This window comes from Schistocerca serialis, chromosome 5 (assembly GCF_023864345.2).
Source record: "Schistocerca serialis cubense isolate TAMUIC-IGC-003099 chromosome 5, iqSchSeri2.2, whole genome shotgun sequence".
NCBI lineage: Eukaryota > Metazoa > Arthropoda > Insecta > Orthoptera > Acrididae > Schistocerca > Schistocerca serialis.
In genome coordinates, this window is record NC_064642.1 from 614141904 (window position 1) to 614169329 (window position 27426).

The 27426-nt window shown below is 39.4% G+C and overlaps 1 protein-coding gene across 1 annotated transcript in view; it reads left to right on the forward strand.

The window, feature by feature from the left end:
- The window catches only part of LOC126481278 (palmitoyltransferase ZDHHC16B), an 87772-nt gene that overhangs the window by 16152 nt on the left and 44194 nt on the right, over window positions 1-27426 (forward strand). The window contains exons 3-5 of the mRNA XM_050104910.1: window positions 1980-2127; window positions 16152-16343; window positions 25724-25841. Of these exons, the coding sequence (XP_049960867.1) occupies window positions 1980-2127; window positions 16152-16343; window positions 25724-25841 (458 nt within the window). The remainder of the gene's footprint in view (window positions 1-1979; window positions 2128-16151; window positions 16344-25723; window positions 25842-27426) is intronic.

Consider the following 27426-nt stretch of genomic DNA (forward strand, 5'->3'; position numbering starts at 1 on the left):
ATCCACAACGCAGGAACAAAAATATCCGACCTCGTTGCCAAAAAGTGTTATAACCTTTAATCACTAATAAATTGTGTGGATATACAAACGTAGAAACAATAGCTGGTTACATGCTACCAATTCTGTATCGGTCATTCGACTGCCATGTCGTGACTTGCGGCCGGCGCCGTTCGTAGCTAGGTGGCGCTCCCGCACTCAGCCGAGTTGCGGAGCGCCTCTATCGCCGTTTGCGCTTACTGACGTGGTGGCACTCTTAAATGTCGTGGCACTGTCACAACAGAATTCTTTACAGAAGAATGGAAAAGTGTAGAAACTGACCTCAGGGAAGGTGAGATTGGGTCCCGACGAAATGTAGGAACACGCAAGGCAATACTGAACCTGCATCTTTTCATAGGAGATAGGTTAGGGAAAGGCAAACCTGTGTTTATGGCACATCTAGACTTAGAGAAAGCTTACGGCAATGTTGACTGGAATAATCTCCTTGAAATTATGAGGGTAGCAGGGGTAAAATACAGGGAGCAAAAGGCTATTTACAACTTGTACTGAAACCAGACTGCAGTTACAGGGATCGAGGGGGCATTAAAAGGAAGCAGTGGTTAAGCAGGGAGTGAGACATGGTTGTAGCCTATCCATGATGTTATTTGGTGTGTACAGTAAGGAAGCTGTAAAGGAAACCAGAGAAAAAATCTGAAGTAAGAATTAAAGTTCAGGGAGAAAAAATAAAAACTTTGTGGTTTGCCAATGACATTGCTATTCCCAAAGACAGCAAAGAACTTGGAAGAGCAGTTGAATGGAATGGACAGGATACTGGAAGGAGGATGTAAGATGAACATCAACAAAAGTAAAACAAGGACAATGGAATGTAGTCTAATTAAATTGGGTGGCTCTGAGGGAACTGAGACCCTTAAAGTAAAAGATAAGTTTTGTTGTTTTGACGGCAAGAAACTGATAATAGCCAAAGTGGAGAGGATATAAAATGTATGTTTCTGAAGAAGAGAAGTTTATTAACATGGAATATTGATTTAAGTGTCAGGAAGTCTTTTAGAAAAGTATTTGATGGAGTGTAGCCATGTAATGAAGTGAAACATGGACGATAAACAGTTTAGACAAGAAGAGAACAAAAGCTTTTGAAATGTGTTGCTACAGAAGAATGCTGAAGATTAGATGGGTAGATCACGTAACTAATTAGGAAGTACTGAATAGAATTAGGGAGCAAGGAAATTTGTGGCACAATCTAACTAGGAGAAGGGATCAGTTGGAAGGACATATTCTGAGACATCAAGGGATCACCAATTTAGTATTGGAGGGAAGTGTGGTGGGTAACAATTGAATAGGGGAACAAAGAGATGAATACAGTAAGCAGATTCAGAAGTATGTAGGTTGCAGTAGCTACTTGGAGATGAAGGTGACTGCAAGGGATAGAATAGCATGGACATCTGTATCAAACCAGTCTTTGGACAGAAGAAGAAGAAGAAGGTGGCAGCAACAAACATGTCTTCTCTTTTTCATTGGCACATGAAGAACTCAAGACTTTGTGTACAGTGTTCTTGATTGTTGCTTTCACTTTTGCTTCAGTACAGTAACGTGACGTGTGCTCAGAACATAAAAGTGTATATGGAAATGTTTGTGCACCTGTATGTTCCAATCACAATTACTGTTCTGTGCATAAAACACATAAGTATACAAATATGGATGTCTTTGAGCACAAAATTATACTGATGAAGAACTTCATGAGAACCTTTTTGACATGACTGTTAGATGATCACTTATATTCGACAATGTAATACTGAAAGAAACTCAAAAAAACTATGTGCTAGTTAGTGGTGAATGTATGACTGTGGAATTTTTTCCACCCATTACTTATGTCTGAATTGTTACATTATTTAATTGCTGTTTCAGTTTCTCCATTAAGTAAAAGTAACTAGTGTGTAAGACAAACTATTGTTTGTTCATTAAATGCTCCTAATTTTCTTTTATAGGAGGTTCTTGAAATGGCATTTGTACAGATTCCGGGTAGCTGTGAAATCACTTTTCTACAATCATTTTACAGATCATTCTTATATTGTGGACATTTGTATGGAGCCAATATTTTCATTTGTGGACAACTTTGCAAAGATTTTAGGACCAGTAAGTAATTAGTTTTTATATACAATTGAGAGTAAACTTCTTAGTTCCTTAAATGAGTTAGAATTAATAAAAAGTAATGTCAGTGGATGAATCACCATCTGAAAATGTGGTGTACTGTAGTATTATGCACATTCTGAACACACTGACGTATTTGCCATTTAGCACAAGCATGTACATTACAGAAATCGTGCTGCTTATTCATATTCTGACAGCTGATTTCATGATTATGCTTTCTTTTGCAGCACCTGCTTTAATTTCTCCTCACATTTTCAGTCTTCCCATTGCGGATGTATTCTTTCCTTCTATATTTCAGTGTGTTCTCAAATGTCTACTTATTTTCATTACAAGTGCAAAGGCCCAGTTTTTTTGCCACTGTTTCACTGGTTACTTATCTTCATCTATGCTGTTCTTTCTTTTTGAGACTATTTTGATCTGTTACATTTTTTTTTAAAATTGAAAAGCACTCAAGAGTGGTCCAGAAGAGGACAATTTGAAAGGAATGAAGCAGCTTTTATGTTTACAAAAACCTCATTTGACATATTAATCTGTAAATTTTCTAAATTAATACGTTTTAACTACATTGGTAGTTATTTTGTTTGCTTCTTCATCAAGTAATTGTGTTCTTTAGAGTCCACCATGGGCGCACCCAGCGAGGGGCGGGGGGGGGGGGGCAGCTGCATTCTTGTATTAAAAATGTTTATTAATAGCAGTTTTTCACTGGTTTATCTGTTTTATTTAATAAGAAGTGCTATATGTTGTCTCGAGTCCTTGTTTCCTGAGACTAGTATGACCTGCCCCCCCCCCCCCCCCCCCCCCCCCACTTCAGATCCTGGGTACACCCTTGCAGTCCACCGTAAAGATCAGTCTTCACTCATGTAGGATGGGTTGAGATGTACATTAAGGAAGAGAAAATTCAGTGTACCAGGGAGATTGAATTTAAGAGAAACAAAAGTGTTACGCATAAAATAATGCTTTGGGCGAAACTATAATGTTTCATCATTGTGACGGGAACTGTAAAGCAGGCATTAAGGTTTGCAATTAATAAATTATTATGTATTTGCTTGTAAATATTACCAGGCTTTCTGTAAAACTCTATAATTTTGTAATTTTCTTTCCACTTACACCCAACAATTTTGGAAACATTGTTCCTACACTTGCATCAGCTGTCAAACTTGTAGCTATCTGGTATGTTATATTTTTCCAGAAGATTGAGTCTAACTAGGGGAAGACCATATATGCCAGTACCCATGATCTTCAGGAATTTATTCGTAACCACATTGGTTGAGTGTCTGCAACACAAAGCAGTTTTTGCCAGATATTACAGACACATTTTCCACACTCTAATGTTGTTACCATTAGCTTATCTCCTTTCAATATTGGTGATAATTGTTTATTATTTTCTATTTCTAACCTGACCTGCATACTCATTTGATCTAGCAGAAAATTATATTTGTTATAGAGCACATTCTTACATTATTTGTGGGGTGTGAAGTGTGGTACTGCTGCTGCATTTTCAGTAGCATTGGTGCAGCAGTCATGTGCTCAGGATTTCTGTACACAGTGTTTGCTGCCATGCAATTCATGCATTCAATAACTCCTTCGTTTAGACAGTGATATGAATGCCCCTGATGATTGTAACAAGTGTTCATTTTGCAGTAATGGAACACTACTCTCCACTATTAGCAGAGGGTCGATTTGTCTGATTGTGATAGATTTTTCAGTGTGGTAGGATGCAGGCAATCAGCTCACTCTATTATTTGTGTATACTGTCACCATTTACATTAAAGCTGTTAATTACTCCTTTATTTACAACTTAGATAATGGTCCACTTCACCCAAATCAGCAGCATGACATTGACAGATGTACTGTCACACATAATAAATACCCAGTACAGAGGAATTAGGCGTGTAATGGCTGCTACATCCATAGCATTTGTTAACTTACACATGGCTCATCAAATGATGAGGATGTGGGGGAACTCTGCCACTGGATATGTCGTCGGTGCACTTTACTGCCTCCTGACTCTTGATTTGCTGGCTTATGCCAGTGTGCTGCTCCTTTCAGCTAGGAAACTTTTTGGTTGCTGCCACAAAACAGTGCCTCTCTGCATCCACATTAGTGCTGCTATTGCTGGTTCTGAAGTAAAGCACTACATTATTAGCAATCCCTCCTATAACTTATTAGAGTGTAAATTAAAAGCAAGACCAATATTCACATTAAAAATATTATAATTTCACCTGTATGTATATTGCTGATAGTGTTCTGTGTAAAATATTTTTTCCCAGAGTAACTGCTTTTATTTTATATGTGCCACATTTTATCAGGTGTATTTTTCTCTGATATTTGGCAGATATTTGTAACTTAGTTTTTGCCACATGTAGATAGTCAGCCCAACTGATTATACTTTTCAAACAATGGGAAATTCAGGATGGAATGTAATATTGATTACACTTTTCATTTGATGCCCATGATTTACTGAAAACATTGCTATATTTCTCACAGCAAACAATCTGTTTTTTGATATGGAATTTTATCCGCTCATTGGCTAATTTGATACTCATTTTATCAGCTGGTATTCACGAGGACAGTAAAACATGAAAAGTGAACAATGCGTGAGTAATACAGTTGCATGACAGTAGCAGACAGTGTAATGTGGGTTGGTACATGAGATGAGTCAAATCGAGTAAGGAAAATATGCTGAAAAATGCTTGCATATTTTCTGGTGTCTATTATTGTTATGACAATGTTAAAGATTTATGAAGAATGAACCATGTAGTGGACCTACAAACATAGTCCAGTGCAGAATCACTTTCAAGATGTTTTTGCTAACAGCCTGACGTTTCAGTTTTTGTTCCCATAACATAATGATATCAGTTGGATTTCATTATGGTTTCCAAATTCAAAACAGCAGAAAGTGGAGGAAATATCCCTAAACAAATTTATTTGCAGTTTTTAATGACAGTATTTCACAATTGAGTCTAAACAGCTAACCATTTACTTACAGATTTCTTTTGCTGCACAACATTTACTCCATTTCTGCAGTATAGATTAACTTCCCGAGTTACTAAAAACAATGCACCATATATATGAACATTACTTTATTAACAATTTTGTCATCCTGAAATGTACTAGACTGATTACAGTGTCACTTGCGTAAACTTCAGTAATCCTTTCATGAAAGAATGTTGCTCATTAAATAAGTTTTTGTGACCGAGCTCACAGCTCTCAGTGGCTACTAATTGAAACTCCTCGTGTAACTATATTGTTGTGATTTTCAGCGTATTTATTTATTTGTTTTGTTAGTCCACCATCTAAGGACAGTGATAAGCTTACAGCCATTACGACGGTTGTTCTTAGTTGGTTTGGTTGGATTTTTTTTTTTTTTTTTTTTTTTTTTTTTTTTTTCAATTGCATTTAAGCCAGATGTTTCCTTCAATGCGTTGTGTCTAGTACAGCATTCATCTGACCATTGTTTATCAGATGTTCGTTTCTCATCTCAGGAAGTTTCTAATGTCACTAGAGCACTCTGAAGAAGTCTTGGTTTCATGTGTTCTTCAGTTGTATATTCATTTCCTCTTAGAGTTCTTTTTCATGTTTATGTGCCGCTGGATATTCCTATTTTTGATTTAGAGGCAAAGATGTTCAAAATGCATTTTGTCCCTTTGGAATTGTTCATTTTTCATACATGGCCATAAAATCAAACTGTGTCATTGTGCATTGTGTCTACATATGTTACCAGGCGAACGGTCTACCCGACGGGAGGCCCTAGCCACACGACATTTCCATTTTTTTCTAATTTAGAAAATATTTATTTTAATTTTTTATGTAGATCCTGTTTTTGTAATTGAGACTCGTTGTATTGTATAGGGTCTTTCTCTCTTTTCTTTGTGATTCTGCTGGTAAACATCTCTCAAAGTGGATAAGACACCCAGCAGTGTATAGACATGTGGGCTTAGGACAGAATTTTAATGATGAGGGGATTGATTTGGGGGAGGAGACCATACAGTGAGGTCATCGGTCTCATCGGATTGGGGAAGGATGGGGAAGGAAGTCAGCCGTGCCCTTTCAAAGGAACCATCCCAGCAATTGCCTGAAGCGATTCAGGAAAATCACTTTAATGATGAATTTTTGGTATTTATGGATGATCACTTTTTGTTGTATTTTTTCCCCTCTCTTCACTGGTCAAGATAGCTCTTTGAATTATGTTTTCGTTTAGTTTCTTGGTGTTGAAATGAGAGCCAGCTGTTTTCCTCTTCCTGTTAGGTGGTATGGGATCAACATTTTTTTTTTTTTTTTTTTTTTTCCCTGTGTCTTTGAGATAAATTTGAAATTCCCCCGTCGTTGTATCAAGTGAGACCTATGTTGTTTGCTTCCTGGACAGGCAACAAGAATGTGCAAATATCAGTAGAGAATTGAGGCTATCACATAACTCAACAAAACACTTTCTATTTTTTTTGTTCTTTTTATTTAGCAGTTAGCATCCAACACTACTCCTATAGTGTTTTTTTTCCCACAGTCTGTGTTCTAAAATCACACAGTAAGGTCTTTCATGGCATTTTGGGATCTTCATCATTTTAGTATCTACTGCATTCCATAATTTGCCTGTTTTTTTCAAAAGCCTCCTGATTTTTATCATTTGTTGTGGTATGTTCATTAATAAAAGTGTGTTGTGGTTGCACAATATTTTGTTAGTACATAAGTATTTCAAAGGCTGAGACAGACCTAAAGATTTTGTTATTGACAGTAAATGATGTGTTGAGAAGTAGGGTGTTTGTCGCTCTCTTTTGGACTTTGCTGTCAAAGAAACAATATCCATCCAATCAAACATTTCTTTATGTGTAAAGGAAGTTTTTTGAAATGATGGTGCTAGAATTTTATTTTAGTAGAGAGCTTTAGTCAGTTACTTCTTCTTGCTGATATATTAATGATTTTATATTCAGAGTTGCCAAGAAAGTCATAATGTTGGCTTTAAGTTTGAGAGACTCTTCTTAATTTTCAGAAAACTTGGACTTGCCTTTAGCATGATTTTGTATTTCCCCAATAATCCAAGTGGGATGCTTGCATCACATTTGAGCCACGAGGGAGTCCTCTGAAAAGCTACCAGCAGAGATACACCCGTGGGGAGGCCCCCTGGTCAGAGTGGGTGGCATCAGGGCAGATGATGTGCGATGAAGCGTACCTCATCATCATTTGCTGGTGATCAAATACCAGCAGTATCTAAGCATTCCAAGTCTCAGTACAATGCCAGAAAGTGCAAACCTAAATCATTCCCCTCCTTGGCCACACCATGGGAGGAACACCAGGCTAAGGATGGTAGCGAACCTTACTCACCTTATATGTACAAGAACTGATGGGTACTCCTTTGTTTTGATGAAGCCACAGTTTTTTGTAGAGCATTTAGAGAACACGTTTGGAGAGGTGGAGGGCTTGTCCAAAATGCGATCTGAGTCAGTCTTGATAAAAACAGCATCCTTCTGCCCAGTCACGGGCTTTCCTCGCTTGTAACAAGTTGGGGGATGTTTCTGTTACCATCATGTCACATAAGAGCTTAAATATGGTCCAGGGTGTTATTCCACATGGACCTTCTTTTGCAGTCTGCGGACGAGCTGTGCTCCAATTTAGAGCAGCGAGGTATTCATTTCGTCCGGCACGTCCATCGGAGTCCGAGGGATAATCAGGTTGCCACCGGTGCCTTCACCTTGGCCTTCGAGGGTGACACCTTACCCGAGAAGTTCAAGGTGATGGTCTACCACTGTGATGTCAAGCCATGTATCCCTCCCCCAATGCAGTGCTTTAAATGCTGGAAGTTTGGCCATATGTCTTCCCACTGTACTTCCAGTGTCATATGCCGAGGTTGCGGACGTCCATCACATCCCAATACTCCATGTGCCCCCATCCGTGTCGAATATGGAGAGCACCATTCTTCTTGCTCGCCAGACTGCTGGATTTTATAGAAAGTCATGGTATACAAGATGCTGGACCGACTGACCTCACTGAGGCTAAACGAAAATATGAGCGCCTACATCCTGTGGCTATGACCTCCTCATACGCCGCTGCTACGGGAACATTTGTAGCCCCATCAGTTCTGCGAATTTCAGTCATCTCTCAGAGCCAGAAGGCTACACATGCCCCCTTGATGGTAGGGGGCACTTCTCGCTCTGTTGCTCCCACACCACCTACCTTGGGAGCACTGCCCCCCCCCAACCATCGGGGACAGCAGTCTCCACTTCTCAGCTGGAGAAGCGTAAGTCATCTTCAGCTCCTCTCACCAGGAAGGGGTTCCTTGGGTCACTCCCTTCCCAGGTTTTGTTAGTGGGAAAGATGACGCCCGCCAGTGCCCAAAGTGCCCAAAAGCAGCTTGTTATAGGGCTTCTTGCTCATCCTCAGTCCCGGAGACTGAATCAGTGAAGCCCTCCCGGCCAGAGAAACCCAAGTCCAAAAAGAAGACCCCTAAGACCAAGGAAAACACCGCTACGTACAAGCTCTGTGTCTACATCTACATCTACATTTATACTCCGCAAGCCACCCAACGGTGTGTGGCGGAGGGCACTTTACGTGCCACTGTCATTACCTCCCTTTCTGGGGATAAGGTGGAGATTCTGGCATCCACTGAGGACCTAGAACTCATCAGACCCTCAGACACAAGGGATATGGACTGCTCAGGCAATAAGTCGGTGGCAGCAGGTGACCCTGAGGGATAAACTGCCTCATTGAATGTTCCATGCCTTCCCAGTCTCATGATGGCTTCATCTTCCGGTGGAATTGTGGCAGTCTTTTCACCGCCTGGCTGAGCTACGGCAACTGTTAAGCTTTACACCTGCTTTCTGCATTGCCTTCCAGAAAACCTGGTTCCCGGCAGTGTGGACCCCTGCCCGCCGTGGCTATAAGGTATATTACAGGATCCATAGCAACTATAATCAAGTGTCATATGGAATTTGCGTTTATGTCCTAAACTCGGTCTGTAGTGAAACTGTGCCCCTTTAAACCCCTCTTGAAGCTGTGGCTGTCAGAATAAGAACGATGTAGGAAATAACTGTCTGCAATTATATCTTCCTCCAGGTGATGCAGTATCCCTGAATGTATTAGCTGCACTGATTGATCAACTCCCTAAACCTTTCCTACCCCTTGTGGGGTGGCACCATGCTTACTGGCCGAGACAGAGATGTTGAAGCTTTACTGTCTCAGTTTGACCTCTGCCTGTTAAATACTGGGGCCGCCAAACATTTTGGTGTGGCTTGTGGTAGTTACTCGGCCATTGATTTATCCATTTGCAGCCAAGGCTTCTCCATCTATCCACTGGAGAGCACATGACGACTTGCGTGGTAGTGACCACTTCCCCATCTTCCTGTCACTGCCCCTGTGTCAGGCCCACAAACACCTGCCCAGATGGGCTTTAAACAAAGCAGACTGGGAAACTTTCACCTCTGCTGTCACCGTTGACTCTCCCCCACATGGTAACATCGATGTGATGGTTGAGCAGGTGACTACAACAATTGTTACTGTGGTGGTAAACACGGTCCCTCACTCTTTAGGGTTCCCCCGGCAAAAGGCGGTCCCTTGGTGATCACCAGAAGTTGCTGAGGCAATTAAGGAGTGCTGGTGAGCTCTACAGCGGCATAGGTGGCACCCTTCTCTGGAGCACTTAATAGCCTTTAAGTAGCTCCGTGCTCGCGTTTGCCAGCTTATCAAAAGATGGAAGCAGGAGTGTTGGGAGAGAAGTCTCGACCATTGAGTGCCATACATCACTTTCACAAGTCTGGACGAAGACCAGACATCTTTTTGGGTGCCAGACCCCCAACAGGTGTCCCTGGCATTAATATCAATGGTGTGTTATTTTCCGACGCAAATGTGATTGCTGAACACTATGCTCGAGCCTCTGCATCAGAGAACTACCTCCCAGCCTTTCACACCCTCAAATGGGGCATGGAAAGGAAAGTCCTCTCGTTTGCTGCACGTCACAGTGAACCCTATAATGCCCCATTTACAGAGTGGGAGCTCCTCAGTGCCCTTGCACATTGCCCCGACAACTCCTGGGCAAGATCGGATCCACGCTCAGATGATTAAACATCTCTCATCTGACTACAAGCGACATCTCCTCATAATCTTCTGGTGTGATGGTGCCTTTCTATCGCAGTGGCGGGAAAGCACCAGCATTCCGGTGTTTAAACCCACTTGATCTAGATAGCTGTCGGCCCATCAGCCTCACCAATGTTCTTTGTAAGGTGCTGGAATGTATGGTGTGTCGGCAGTTGGAGTCATGTGGCCTACTGGCTCCACATCAGGTTGGGCTTCCGCCAGGGTACTCTACCACTGATAATCTTGTGTCCCTCGAGTCTGTCATTTGAACAGCCTTTTCCAGATGCCAACACCTGGTTGCCATCTTTTTTGATTTATGAAAAGCGTACGACACGACCTGGCAACATCATATCCTTGCCACGTTATATGAGTGAGGTCTCTCAGGCACGCTCCCGTTTTTTTTTTTTTTTTTTTTTTTTAATCCAAAATTTCCTGTCACTTTGTACTTTCCATGTCCAAGTTTGTGTCTCCCATAGTTCCCCCCATATTCAGGAGAATGGGGTCCCGCAGGGCTCCATATTGAGTGTATCTCTATTTTTAGTGGCCATGTCCGAAAGAACGGACACCATATCCATAAAAGTATATTGTTCTGGCAACACCGGCCATGACCTCCTTCTGTGCGGATGCACACACATTCCCCGAACTCTTACGGGACTTTGTAAGAAAGTCTTCCACGAGTAATGAGTGTGATGTGGTGGGACACTACGAATGTAGTGTGTGGACATACAAGGTGAGAATGTGGGTTTCACGGGAGGCGTGTGCGAGATATCCCTGCAGTTCCGCTATCCTCTGTGCCTTCAGTGGCTCAGATGGATAAAGCATCTGCCGTGTAAGGAGGAGATCCTGGGTGTTTGAGTCCTGGGGGGAGGGGGGGGGGGCTGCACACATTTTCACCTGTCCCCATTGATATATATAATGCCCGTTAGCAGCCGAAGGTATTAATGTAATTCTAATTTCATTGTGATCTGGATTGAGGGTGAGAACACACTATCTGTATTCCTCAAGAACCTCAACACCTTCTCCATTTTGTGGCGGTTCCACCTGCTTTATATTTCTTTGTTGATTGTTTATTGTCCTTGGTGTCATCATACTACATTGCTCCACTGGCTGAAAGAATGAGTTGTGGATCCCTACACTGACTACTGCAAATTATGTAGCTGACAGGTGCACAGTACCGAGCGAGGTGGCGCAGTGGTTAGACACTGGACTCGCATTCGGAAGGACGACAGTTCAATCCCGCGTCCGGTCATCCTGATTTAGGTTTTCCATGATTTCCCTAAATCACTCCAGGCAAATGCCGGGATGGTTCCTCTGAAAGGGCACGGCCGACTTCCTTCCCCATCCTTCCCTATTCCGATGAGACCGATGACCACGCTGTCTGGTCTCCTTCCCCAAACCAACCAACCAACAGGTGCACAGTAGTGTTTCATAGTACTTTAATTTTACTGTTCGCAGTCCCCCAGTAATACACAGTTATATGTCCAGTACATATTGTTTAACTTGCGATAAGCCTCATTAATAGTTTGCAGGCGAAACTCCACATACTGCTACAATAGCTTATTGTTGAACATCTACAAGCAGTAAAAACATAACCACAAAGTCCACAGTTTTTGAAGAATAATCAGGTACATATGGAGCAGTCACTGTCATTGGTTTTTACACACAACCTAATTGTTTAACACTTACTTCACAAGTAAATTGAAGCATTGTTGTTGTAATAACCAGCAGAGGTTTCTCGTCTGAAACTTGGCCATGGATTGACTGTCTTGTGACCTAAAATCGGGCCCTTATATATCATTACAATAATCGGTACTGAAACTACACATTGTTTGAAGATAAATTTACAGAAATTACAATTAAAACTTAACTCATTAAATTAACTGAATACATCAAAAAATTGGTTCTTTTTAACAGTTTCTTCTACTGCAAGAGTTAGGCCGAATTATTTGTTTAAATCATGAAATTAACATATATAGTTATGAAAACAATACTTTTGATAAAACTGTTAATTACCTTGAAATTAATTCAGCGCTGGTTTTGCTAACATGTTTTCTATTAGAGCCAAATAGATACTTTAAGATTACTAGTATTTCATATTCCAAATGTTTATAATTAGTACAGAATTTATATCTGTTTGTACATCAACAGTAGGATTTAAGTTAAGAAACAATTACTGATTTCACCCTATAGCAAAAGATACTAACTAGGAATAGTCAAAATAAATTAGAAAATCAATTACATACATAAAAAACTAAACACAAAATTAGATCTGGTGTTATATTCGTTAAAACTGAGGGCCAGTCTTTCTATTTTATGAAAATGCAGATTATATTCACATATGCTAATGGTAAATAGTTAAAAGTAACAAAACATATTAAGGAGGCAGATGGCAAAACAAGAGGGGAATTAAAAATACCACAGCTTGCTTCGTCACAATTTGCTTTACCTGGTCCTATGAACCAAACAACCCACCTTCCTCAATGTTGACCTTCACGTCAAAGATCGCTACATCAGTACCTCTATACATATCAAACCTACCAGCCACTTGCAGTACCTCCACTTCAACAGCTGCCACGCATCTTTAGTGATGAGCAGCCCCTCTCCAAATAGATCGAGGGTCTCACGGAGGCCTTGACACACTGTAATTACCCTCCCAACCTCATACAAAAACAGATCTCCTGTGCCTTCCTATACCACTGAGGACTTGAGAACTGAATCACATTCTCTGCCAGGCTTTTGACTACCTCTCATCATGCTCTGGAGTGAGGAATGTCCCATGCACTATCCTTCCCACCCCTTCAACAATGGTATTTTGCTGCCTGCTGAACCTACACAGTATTCTTGCCCATCCCTAAATGACTCCTGCTCCCAACCCATCGCCTCATATTTCTGTAGTAGACCTAGATGCAAGACCTGTCCCATACATCCTCCCACCACCACCTACTCCAGTCCATTCACAAGCATCACCTATAGGCAGGGCTACCTGTGAAACCAGTCATGTGATCTATAAGCCAAGCTGTAACCACTGTACTTTGTTTTACATGGGCATGAAAACTAATGAGCTGTCTGTCCACATGAATGGCCAGTGACAAACTGTAGCCAAGAAACAGCTGGACCACCTGATTTCTGAACATGCCACCCAACATGACGTTCCTCATTTCAGTGATTGCTTCAAGGCTTGTGCCATCTGGATCCCTCGTACAAACACTAACTTTTCTGAGATGCGCAGTTGGGAACTCTGCCTGCAATAAATCATACATTCCTGTAACCCTCCTGGCCTCAACCTTTGTTAGTCACTGTCCTACACACATAGCCCCTTGCCTGTTCTCATTCCAGCACTACACAGATCTCTATTCCACCAATGCACCCACAATCTATTTACTTCTCTCCTTCTGCTGCCTCTCTCCGACTGCACCTAGCTGTCCTACCCTCTCTCCACTTTGTCTCTGTATTCTCCCACAAGCAGCACTTTACTGTCCACCACCCCAACCCTGTGCTATCCCTACTCCTCCCCATCCCAGCCTACTACTTATCCCCACCGCCCAGTTGCTTCTTCCATTGTCCACTGCTGCTTGCAGTCTGGCCTCAGCAGCTAGACTGTGGTTGTGTGTGTGTGTGTGTGTGTGTGTGTGTGTGTGTGTGTGTGTGTGTGTGTGTGTGTGTTTTGTCTATTTTTGATGAAGACCTTGTTGGCTGAAAGCTCACTTTGAGACAGTCTTTTTGTTGTGCTTGTCTGCAACTCAGCATCTCCGCTGTATGATGAGTAGTAACTATCCTTTTCATAATACTTCATAATATCCTTTTCATAATCCATCCTGGATTTTCTATTGTTTGATTCTGCTTCTGGTAAGGTATTCTTATAATTACAAAGGGGTTCTTACTTGAAGATAGATATTTTTAACCAGTTTCTCGCTTGATACTTAATTTATGGCTCCTTAGAAGTACCAAATTTATCTCCTTGTATTCTAAACATTTTCCCTTTTCCCATCATTACAAGTTGCTCATAGGATTTCCCTCTTTGTTTAAAAAATTGTGTTAGTGTTTGGGCATCCAAAACTGGTCTGATCAAACTATCTGATTTTGTTACCATTAACAAAGCAGTAAGGTGTTCAAACTCTCTCTGACACACCCATTCATCATCCATCCATTCAATTTCCTTTCTTACACTGTCTTTAAGTGCCACTGGTAAGGAATAGCTTTGGAAAAAAAAATAAGAAAGAGTGGGGGTTATCAAGTTTTATCTTTAACTTGCACACAAAATCTGTCACCACTCCGGTCTTCAAAGAAAACACTTGCTTGTACTTTAAAATTAGGACCAATTGCGTCAGCTTTCTTTTACATGAGATCGACCCAACTTTGATAGGTTGTGAAAAAGAAGCTGGTAACCACTGAAAGGTAGCTACATTTGTTACTGTTCACATATACAGTCAGAACATCTACATAAATTTGAGGTTTAATAGCCTTTTGCCTTCTGCTGCTAGATAGTGCCATAGGTTACTCAAATATTGTACATCTGCCACACTTCCACCTTGTGATAGAGGCATAATTGTCCAAAATATATAGTGAAATGAATAATAAGTTTGATGGTTACAGTGAATTGTATTTTCAGTTCAAAAATAGTACTCCCTAAATTGTTAAGCCATATATGTAAATGTGCACCAGAGTGGCTGGCTCTTAGGTTAGGCTCAATAACTGAAAAGTAATTTTGTGTGGACAGTAATCATCTCAGTGTTGAGCAATCTAAACTCAAGGGTCAAGAGAGAATATGGGAAACAATCATTTCATATCTCTTCTTCCAGTCTGGTCAAAAGTATCTGAAAAAGCTGCTGCCACACAGGATTCAAAATTTTGAAAAATCAATTTGGCTTCCAGCATGGGGAAAAATCACTATTGATGCAGTTCACGAGTTTGCTGATAAGATTTGCACATCATTAGACAATAAAAATAAAGTTGCAGGGATTTTTTGTGACCTCACAAAAGCCTTTGACTTAGTAAATCATGCACTTCTTATCGATGAGCTTGACAGGTGTGAAACTAGGGATAGTGTTCTACATTGGCTAACTTATACTTGTGCAATAGGAAACAAAATGAGGTTGTCTCTATAAACACAGCAAATTATTCTTCTAAATGGAAGACAGTAACGCAAAGTATCCCACAAGGTTCTATCCTATGATACGTATTGTTTCTATTCCACATTAATGACCTACCAATCAATACAAATGCCCCATCATTATTTAAAAATCTAAAATAATTAACTGTACAGTCCATATATATATCTATGATATTATCACTTTTTTGCACAATTTAGAACTACGCAATGAGAACTGCTTTGATCACACTTATAATACAAGAAATGAAAATTCTATGCTCCCTGCTAATTGTTTAAACTTTTATGCTCAGTCACCCCAGTGTATAGAAGTGAAAATTCACAACAGACTATAAGCTAAGAACAATCAGAGCATGAATGCAGATTCACTGAAGACAGAGCTACATGATACTCTGTTTCAGTGATGCTACTACTCAGTTGAAGATTTCATGAATGAACAGCTGAATATTTGAGCAGGATGTAGGTTATTGGTTGTCTTGTTATGTGAATATGTAATGGTATCTTTTCACAAAAAAAGTTACATTAATATTTAAATACAACTCCATCTTATTAACTGTAGTTTCATATCAGTGAAATTGTATTAACCATATTTTGACTTGTCCCCTGTACTCTAATCAAATAATTAACATGTGTATGTTATCAGATGAATAAATCACAATGCATTCTGATGAGTAACTAGTCAACAAATATGCTAACAAGCATACCTGCACTTTGTGGGCCACACTATGCGGATGACAAATGTAGAAATCAGTTACAGTACAGTGATATGGTTTTACAATGTTAAATCTTCAAATGGAACTTTGAATATTATCCTGTGACCAAATTCATCTGTGTGTTTCAGATCTGTGTGTTTGTGGTATGCTCCCTGACAGTGTCAGTGGTCTTGATTGCCTATTGTTTGGGGATACCTCATTGGTGGGAGAGAAGCCCAGCAGTCACTGTGATGCTTTTGATCACTGGCCACTGGCTTTTGGGTAACATCTGTTTCCACTATTATATGGCAGCTGTTGTTTCACCTGGTTTTCCTCCAGAGGTGAGTGCAGTAAGAGGGCAACTTTGGTTGTTAATTGAATGTTTGATGACACAAACTGAAAAACTTGACTCTTAAGTTGAACTTTATTAGTAGCTAAACTTTTTATCACTGATAGGAAGTTATTAGAAATGTCTGTTTCTGAATAGCTGACACCTTTATGGACCAAAATGATGTCAAATCTTTATATACGATATTATGATTTCTAGTATTGAGTCCATGCACTGAATTGCTACTTTGAGAAAGAAATATGTTATGCATGATAAATGTCTTTATAAAATTAATATATTGGGACACAGTAGTTAGTATGCTCTGTTTGTTGATCAGGTCTCTGTAAGGTGTTCTTGAGCTCACTCTACAAATAATTCATACTACAGTCTTGGAGTCTCAGAACTTTAGTTTGGTTTGACGAGTTAACAAAAAGAAAAAAAAGAGGAAAAAAAAGAAAAAAGAGATCCCATATGACATTTTGGAATGAAAATACAATCTACCTTTTTTATTTTTACATCCCCAATGCTTGACAACATCCACACTGTGAATAAAGATTTATTCACGCACCTCAACAATTCTGCATTATGCTCCTCCCAATTGAATCAAGTGGCAATCCCAAGAATATGACACTATCAACTTCTTATATCTGCTTGTCATATTTTAGGTATATACTGTTAAAGGATTTTAACTCCATATTTTGTTATCTGTTCAAAGCTTAATTACAAAGAATTAGCTAGTGGCCATTTATTAATGTCCATGAAAATTTGATTAACAGCTCTTCTTTAAGAACTAAAATTGTTTTTGTATTCATTTAAATGTTTGTATCACTTGCAAACAGAACAAACTTGGCATCTGGTAAAGTTATCATGATAGGTCATGAATGTACACAGAAAGTAAGAGCTTAAGATGAAGCTTTGTAGGACGCCACATGTAACAATTTCCCAGTTGTGTGATGATTGATATCATAGTACAGGACTCTTTGAATCCTTTATTTTCTGTAAGAGATAAGACTTGGACCATTTTGTGGCATTTTCCTGTTAAACTATAATAATCTAATTTACTTAAAAGGATATTGTGATTTACACAGCCAAATGCCATTGACAAATTATGGAATATACCAGTAGCCTGTAATTTATCGTTTTTACAAATTAAGTACATTTTTGCTGCATTTGTAAATAGCCTTCTCAAAATTGGAACCATTTAGAAATACAAACTATGGCTTTGACTAGACATTATTTGTAGGCAGAAGATTGAGAAGGTACCTGTACATAATTTTTTTCTAAAATTTTTGAGAATGCTGACTAAAATTAAATTGATGGAATTTGATGGTATTTCTTTATATTCTTTCTTATACAGAGGCTTAAATTCAGCGTATTTCAAGTGTTTGGGAATTAATGCAGTCATAATTTGCTGGTTATACAACTAACTTAATACATTACAAGATTCAGAACAACACTGTTTAATTAACCTTAGTAATCTATTGTCGCAGCCACTATATTTCTTGTATGTGGAAGATTTTAAGGTGATCATTACATCTTCTGCTGTAGTGACAGTCATATTTGTATTATTGAATTTATTTGTAGTGGTTGATCTGAAATATTCTATGGCATTATCTGCTACACCTGACAACACCGTCTTTTCAGCAAAAATTAAGATATGCTTATTAAAAAGTTCTGCAATGATGCAAATATTTATTATGAATGTATCATGTACTCTTACTGCAATGTGCTCATCATCTCCGGTTCACCATCCTGCTCATTCCTATAGTCCACATGTCTTTATTGTTACTGGAAGATGTTGTTTAAATGTTGTGACAAAATAAGAATGCTCTAGAAATGACTGCACTTGTTTAATAAAAGTGGAGGAACTTCATGAAACATGCCCAAGATATCATGTACATAAATTCTGAAATATGTAAAGCCAAGAAAAGTTTAACTTATCCCAGGACTAATTTAGTATAACACTCACACGGAACTGATTACAGTGGAACCTCACTTAATGAGCAACTGCCATAATGTGCAATTCACATAGCGAGCAAAACAAATTGTAAAAAATGACTCGTTTAATGAGAAATGGTTTGCATAATGAGCGACGACAATTTAGTGCGACGTCACCAGTCATTTGTTTGCAGTGGTAGAAACGTTCAACAATAAGCACACCTTTATTGTCGGCAGCAGCATATGAACAATGTCTTGAGTACATACTACAGTCTGGGTTTAGCGTGCTTACTGCTACTGTCTTAGTGCGCCTTTTGTACACGCATTTTTCTAAGCTTGTGTTCACGTGTTTTTTGTGCAAATTTGAATAACATTCATAGAAATGTCCACGAAGATAAAGCCACAAGAAGATGGCCGCAAGAGAAAGGAAATGACCTTAGAAATGAAAAGTAAAATCATTGCAAAACACAAACGTGGTACGAGTGTTGCTGATTTAGCAAACACACACGATTGGTCTGCATCAACTATGCCGGCCGGTGTGGCCGTGCGGTTCTAGGCGCTTCAGTCTGAAACTGCGTGACCGCTACGGTCGCAGGTTTGAATCCTGCCTCAGGCATGGCTGTGTGTGGTGTCCTTAGGTTAGTTAGGTTTAAGTAGTTCTAAGTTCTACGGGACTGATGACCACAGATGTTAAGTCCCATAGTGCTCAGAGCCATTTTTTTTGCATCAACTATTTGCACTATCCTCAAGAACAAGGACAAGGTTAAGGAGATAGATGCTTCAAGGGGAGGGACAAGAGTATCTAAACAACGGTTTTGTATTCTGGACTACGTCAAAAGGTTGGGTCTCTTATGAGTAAATGAAAAGCAATTGCAAGGCACCACAATTAACCAGAAAATTAACTGTGAGAGTACGAGGAATGATTTTTTGCTGACCTCACTAAGAAGACTCCAGGGTCATCAGCGGCTGACGAAGTGTTTGGGGGATGCCATGGGTGGTTTGAGAAGTTCAAGAGAAGAACCGGCATCCACAGTGTAGTGAGGCATGGCAGAGCAGCCAGCTCTGACTCAAAGGCAGCAGGGAACTTCATCAGGAACTTCAAGTTGCTTGTAGATTCTGAGAGCTATCTGCTGCAACAGGTATTTAATTGTGGTGGGATGGATCTATTCTGGAAAAAGATGCCAAAGCATACCTTTATAACAGCAGAGGAGAATGCATTGCTGGGTCACAAGCCAGTGAAATACTGTCTCACACTGCTATTTGTGCTAATGCAAGTGGCAGTTTGAAAATTAAACCACTGTTTGTTTACCATTCAGAAACTCCATGAGCCTTTGAGAAGTTTAAAGACCAGAAGATAAAGTTAAATGTGATGAGGAGATCCAACAACAAGGCTTGAGTAACACACGATTTTTTTTTTGTGATTGGATCAATGAAGTGTATGGTCCTTCGGTGAAAAAATATGTACGTAAGGTGACTCTGCCACTCCATGTCTTGCTTGTTATGGACAATACTACTGCTCATTCTCCAGGCCTACAAGACCACCACCTTGAAGAATTTAAATTAATCAAGATCCAATTTCTGCCTCCCAACAACTTTCTGTTACTCCAGCCTATGGACTAGTAGACTTTTTCCTAACTTCAAGAAGCTCTACACTAAAGCACTCTTCAAGGATTGCTTTGAGTTGACTGAGCTACCAATCTCACTCTCAGAGAGTTTTGGAGACATCACGTCAACATCATTGTCTGCATCAAGATGATCAAAAAAGCATGTGAAGGGGTTATCAAGAGAACTCTCACTTCTGCTTGGAAGAAGCTTTGGCTGGAGGGCATTGTTGAGTGCGACTCTGAGGCATTGAGTCAGTACCTGTGGAGCCTATAGTCAGCGAGATAAGAAACTGTATCTTAGACTTTGAGTTTGCAGTTTAGCACTAATCCATTGACTGTTATCACTTAATAATAACCAAACATTATTAATTTTTAATTACAAATAGAGTAGTGTTCTCAGTGTTGCATATAGGGTATACCACAGCACACAGTGTACGTCTAGTCACACTTGTTTGTCAGATGAGCACCTTCTCTACTTCCTCGTAGTCTTCTACAACAGAACCAAAACTAATCACTTAGAGCAAACGAGTTGGTAGCTCTGCATCTGCTGGCTGGCTGTGCTTTGGTCAAATGACTGTCTTCTCCATTTCCTCCTGTTGGCCTCCAACTTTCTCACACCTCCTACAACATAACCAGAGGGAAGCTCTGACTTACTCTTCAGTTAACTAAATTCACTGACCAGCTTCTCTCAATAGATTTACTTAAGACACGGCTATCGACTTTTGCAAAGGAAAGGTGCTGTTTTGTGCAAGGGAACAAAACCTTTCCAGTTAGGTGGGTGAATCTAACCTCAGGGTCAACTGTTCCATATGTTTTCTTCTTCTATTAGTCACTCGCCTTTTCCGTGCGGCATCGCCTGTGTATATGTTTGACACAATATTGACCACACCTGCTCCTCTCTCACTGTTTCCATCTCTTTCTCTTCCTACAGCCCTCTGCCTACCTCATCCACTTACCTCCTGCTCCAATCTGCTCTTCTCCACCCCATCCCTGTCTCTGTCCATTGTCTCTGTTCATCCCGTCTTGTCTGTCTCCCTCCCTGTCCGTCCCTTCATCCAGGCTGATACTATTCTGACAACACACCTGTAATTTTTTTGCTCCTGAAGGAAAATGATTGCCCCCACTGCAGTAGCAAATATAGTAGCAAGGAGCAGCATTCATATTCAAATAAAAATTACTATAACCAGTGTTTCTTAGTATTCTGTCATTCATTGCACAATTGAGCTATTATGTTTGTCACAACATTTTTATCCACTGAAAGTATTTGTAAGAAAATGGTCAACACTTTCATATAATTAAGTGAGTACTATTTTGTTCGTGCTTCTCTAGACATTTTGATGATTTCTTTAATGCCTAATATGGCTGCACATTCATATTGTCAGCAAAAGTCTACTGCAGGGAGAACACAAAAACAATTGACCAAATATCATTATTTCAACCTCCTGCTGGGCCTTTTCCTGTGTCTAGCTTTCATACTTACTAATACACAGCATACTGTTAACGTGTTTTACTCTTTTATGTTGCGTGTGATCTTCATGTTTCACATATTAGATCACTGCTGCTAAAGCCATGATTATTTGTTGTATTTGCTCCAGTTAAAAAGGGATTATATAATCCATAGTATGTAATTTACTTTACTTTACATGATCAGGCTCACAGTACCGCATGCAGCTAAAAAACTCCTCTTGCAGTGGCTTCTACTTCCTGCTTTCTGCCAGCAATCACTCTCTGTGTCAATCTGCAGCAGGTCCCCATGGGTTCCATCTCTATGCCTTTTTTCCCTGCCTAGAGGTCTTCTTCTGTGGGGAGTAAAAGCCACAGATTTCAAAGGCCAATGGTGTTTATCCACCCAAGCTGTGCCCTGCTCATAAAAGCCACCATGTGGTTCTCATCAGGCCTGTAATATTTAGTCTGTAGTGGATATCATCCAGTCAAAGGAGCATAGATCTTAAAGACTTTCCACCTGAAAACTAGAAGATTGTTTAAGAACTTTTTTCCAGACATTCCAGGTTTCGCAACTGTATAGCCTTATTGATTGAATCACTGTTTTGTAGAGCTGGTGTTTTAAATTCCTTGAGGGACTGTGTGATTTAAAAAGCTGACTCAGACTAAGGTGCAATCAGCCTGCAGCTTGGGTTGCTGCTTTGATTTTTTTTGCTTCACACGATGTGTCCTCTGTAAAGATTACCCCCCCTTCCCCCCCCCCCCCCCCCCCCCCCCAGATATTTAAAATTCTGGACCTTTTTGTAGGATCAGGTTCCAACTGCCAGGGGCTGAAGTGATTCTCTTCAATAAGCAGGATTACTGCCCATCGCCAGATACTCAGTCTTCGATTCATTCACAAGGAGACCAATCTTCCTCACTCCACTTTCCCATACCACCGCGCGGTCACTCGTCGGCATCAGCTCTTCCTCAGATTGGATGGCAGGCCTATATCATTGGTAAATCCAAGAAATCGGTGCCACATTGTCTCTTTGTGTCTTTTGAATCAGTGAGACAAACTCGAACCAGCTTCACGAGTCTCTTGGGTATTCCAATCTCAACTAGGCAATTCACCAGGCTCTCTCAGTGAATGCAGTCATACACTTTCTTAAAATAAATGAAGAGCACTTGAAGATCTTCGAAATATTCCCACATCTTTTTGATGAGATGTTGCAGCATATGGATGTTGTCCACAATCAGATGGTCGTTTCTAAAAACACCCTGAAATTCACCAATCATTTGTTCTGCAAACAACTGGTTTATATCCCACAAACAGTTGGACTAGATCTTACAGTAGACATTCAGGAAGGTGATGCTTTCTTGTGTATAGGCCAGATGATCATTGTCTTCCAGTCTTCTGGGATCTTCTCTACAATCCAGATCCTCTTGATTAGTTGGTGAATGCTCTTGTGGAGTCCTGCCCATCCAGCCTGAATAACTTTTGCCTGGATTCCATCTTGTCCCAGGCTTTTGTTCTTCTGGAATTTCACTATCCCCTAATGTAGATGGCGGATAATCTAAATCTACAGTGTCATGAGGATGTAATTTGAACAGATTTGTAGGTTCATCGTAGTTGAGCAGCTCCTTGAAGTATTGTTTCTATCTCTTAGTAGTGTTGAACAAATTATAGCACTTGGAGTATTCTCTGGTATTCCTTCGTTAAGAAAATAACTTTATGATACATCTTATGATCTTTTTTCCTCAAGAAATCTAGTTGAACCTCCTCTATCATTCCTTTTCTATAAATTCTCAAGCTCCCCCTAAGTAGTTCTTTGTACTTCTTCAGATGTGCTTTGCCTTGTGCAAAAGCAGTGACTCGTGGACAGCTTTCCTTGGTTTCTCGTATCTTGGTTAATGCCTTAATGCATTCGTTCCCAAATCAGATCATCTTACCCTCAATCTAACTGCATTTACCACCTCATTTTACAGCATGTTTGACGTCTTTCTATACTACTTCTGGTTTTTATGTGAATTGTGTGTAACACAGAACACAAAAGTATCATGATTTGCTGTCTTATAGACATAAGTATTTGAATACTCTGGTTATTTTATTTATACAATAAAACTGATAGACCATAACAATTACACAGTATTCTATTACATCCAGTTGTCAAGTCTCTTACAATAATATGCAGAAGTTGTAAGAGGTCATATTTACTCCATTGTGTCTTGTGACTGTTAACTTTATCTGTGATGTAGTAGTAGTAGTAGTAGTAGTAGTCGTTTTATTCACTCATAGATCACTTTTACAATGATATGTAATATCTCATGGTATTATGCTCCATTCCTTTTCAACCTTCCCCACACCATCCCTCTCTACTCCCTAAGGAAGGAACCATTAGTTCTAAAAGCCAAGTAGTGTGTCACTTCCATGTGTGTTTATTAGCGGTACTAGACATTTCACCACCTGAAAGTAACCAGTGGCGAGAAACTCTGTCTCATAATTTACAGATGTTAGTTTATTTCCTTTACATAGCTTCCTCGATTATGCAACAGTTTATCTGAAAAATTCTCAGCCAATTAATGGAAACAACATACTGTCACTTATTTGCAAGTAGTCTCTAACATAATATCCCTGAAGGTTAATTTGTGTTACACTTTCATGCAGTGGCAAATGTCACCATGAAATGGCTCTTACGAAAGTCTGCAAAGAATCCCTTCATATTTACAGCTGCATATTGATTTAAAGAGCATTCTTTGGTAAACCAAAAGGCAATGATATGAAAATCTTTGAGTATGGGAAAGTGATGTCGGTTCCTGTAAGGTGAAGCTAAAAAATAGGATGGGGCTTTATCACTTCCTAAATGTCCTTCACATGGATAATCTTGGAAGCTAGTATGGGATGTCGAAACTCAGTAACTCCTCTTTGATAGTGAAAAATGAAGGGGAGGAGTCCCTTTATGCTTTGAAGTTCAAATGAGTTTTATTTGGCTTTGAACCCTCTGTATCAAAAAAAACGGCAGCACGAGATAAGTTTTGTCTATTGCGGCAGATGCGTACAACTTGGCTGCTTTTAACTGCTGTGTGAAATGAATTACTGGTAGAATATTCTACAATTTTAGGTCATTCCTTATAAAATATGTACCACCTTGAATAAGAAATCTTTTCACATGTATTCTGCTATCAGTGTTAAAGACCGCAAACTGTTCAGGTTATTCTAGCACTATTTACTAAAACAAAAAAGTTTGCATGCCATGTCATTGTATTACTCTCTTGTGTTGCAACTAATTAGTTTATTTTAGTCATTTCTGAGTATTTATTCTTCACACTTTTGTATATAACATCTGTTAGATCATGTCAATTGTATGAAGATACAGAAAGTAAGATTTCCAATGTTGTTTCCTTTAAAGTAGTTGTATTTAGCTGAGAAAATTGTACAAATGCAACAGACCTATGATGTGTCAATCAAATGCCAGCCAGACAGGTCCCATCTGGCACCAGTACCGCTGCAGCAGTGCCCCAGACTGGTGTCTCTTATTCATTCTCCACTGCCTGTGAGGTTCGGTTGGTAATAAGGTTCCTTAATGCATCTTCAGCTCTGTTAGGTCTACGGGCAGAACATCATGAGCAAGCAGATGGTGCATTGCTGTCGTAGGCTTTTTTCCAAAGATCATCAAAGTGTCCATGATGAAGAACACTGTGGGTGGCCATCCCTCATCAATGATCACCTGGTAGAGCTGGTGTGACAGCGCATCCTGGAGAACCATCGCGTTGCGATTATGGAGCATGGCAACCATTTTCTGCAGACACAGTGCCACAACCCTTGTTGTGTGAAATTGTCACTAAGCACCTGCTGTTCAAGAAATTGTGTGCCAGGTGGGTGCCAAAAAACCTGACACTCGACCACAAAACGAAACACTTTGGGGCAGCACTGACATTTCTGCAGTGATATCATGATGACAGCAATGAGTTTCTCGACAGGATTGTCATTGGTGGTGAGATGTGGATTCTTATTCTCTGACCAGCATTTTGACAATGATGAAGAGCTGAAGTTGACTGTCGCACACTGGTTCCATTCACAGGTGGCAGAGTTCTAAGACACTGGAATATAATAGTTGATGCATGATATGAAAAGTGTCTCAGTTCTCTTGGTGACTGTGTTGAAAATAGCTCAAACATTGCTGTACCTGTTATCAATAGTGTTTTACATAACTGTGTTGTCTTTGCTTTAAAAAAAAAAAAAGAGGAAACTTTCTTTCTGGATGCGCCTCATAGTAACAAATATTATTAAACTGAATGTGGGAGTTCTTATCATGAAGTTCTTACTTCTGGAGCATCTTCATAACAACTACTTCATCATTTTTTACTTATGTGCCTTTAATGATATCTATGATATTTATTTATGTTGTCTGTTTTTCCTTATTATCAGGGTGCACTTATTCCTGAAGCTGCTAGCATCTGCAAAAAATGCATTGCTCCCAAACCACCTAGGACACATCACTGTTCTGTATGCAACAGGTGCGTTCTCAAGATGGATCACCACTGCCGTATCCTTATTATTTAATATAAGATGAAACTAAATGTAACATATTTCTACCTTATATGTTAAGATGACCTGTACTAAATATGTATTGAAGTCTAGCTCATAAGGAAAGGTCTGCAGGGGTCAGATCGACTGTTTAAAACCACCTACAGGGTGACGTAATTTAGGGTCTTGGGTATCTCACCCTGCAGCTATTCACCTTAGTGGGCCCTCATTTGCATGTAACCAATGGGGTTCATCCTCTTGCAGCATGAGCACAGGATGCATATTTCACTAGCCAGTGTCCAGGGTGTCCTGTCTTGTGAGGCCAAGTGTGCTCAAACTTTCATGGTCACTGAATAGCGGAAGGACAGTGTGCTTGCTGCCAAAGGAGGTCCTTATGGGGTTGCCACATGGAATAACTGTGTAGCACTGCAGCCATTCACCTTAGTGGGCCCTCATTTACGTGTAATTGAGAAAAAAATTTCATAATTTTGTGTGATATTCTGGAGCTTTAAATTTGACAGATCTATGTGTAGAGGTGTTGTAGCATGGTGGTTAGTATATGAGACTGATTTGCAGAAGATGGAAGTTTCAGATTTCATCAGGTGCTTCAAATTTTTTTATTTTTAAATGTTTATCAAAATTACTTTGATTATTATTGTTACTCAGATAATTGGTTTATGTAACTTTTTAAAATTTCTTATAGTGTGTCACATCATTTTAATTATTGTATTAAGTTTTTCGTTTACTCTTATTTTTTCTTGTAATCATTCTGTTTTCATTTGAAATCTTTGTGAATGTGATTTTAATTATTTTTGTTTATATATCATAATATTCAAAAGTTTGAAAACTCTGATGTAACAGTTAAAAATCAAAAGGCAAAATAGTATGTATTTGCTGTGAATAATGTCAGAAATGTAGTTTTCATTTCATACAAGGTGCACTTTTATGGTGAACATCCTACAACATTTAAAACAGAAACTGATGTTGGACTATGGACGAAATAATGCAGGTGAAGATTTAAATGAAAGAAGGAATTATAAATAAATGTGCGAAATGAGGAATAGAAATAATGAATGCAATAACATAGACAAAAATATAACAGATTAAATCAAAATTAATACAAAAATAAATCACAGGCAAAAAATTCCAAAAGATAGAAAGGAAAAATAAGAGTAAATATAAAAGACAATATGATGATTAAACTGATGTGCTGAAAGGTTAAAAATTTAAAAAAATTACATTTAAACACATCAATTCATTAACAAAAATGATCAGATTCATTTCAGTATGTATTTAAAAATAATTTATTATAATAAATGAGTAAATGAGTAATTTATTTATTAATAATAAATTTTGAAGCACCTCATGAAATTCGAACCCATGACCTGCTGCACTTGGGGTACACACACAAACCCCTACATTGCAACACCACTGTATATACAACTGTCAATTTTAAGGCTGTACAGCATCACACAAAATTACAAATTTCTTTGTTAATTACTCACAAATGATTGAATGGCTGTAGGATGTGATATCTGGGACCTTGACGTACATCACCACATAGATGATTTCAAAATCTTGATCCCATTCCTGCGGACCTTTCC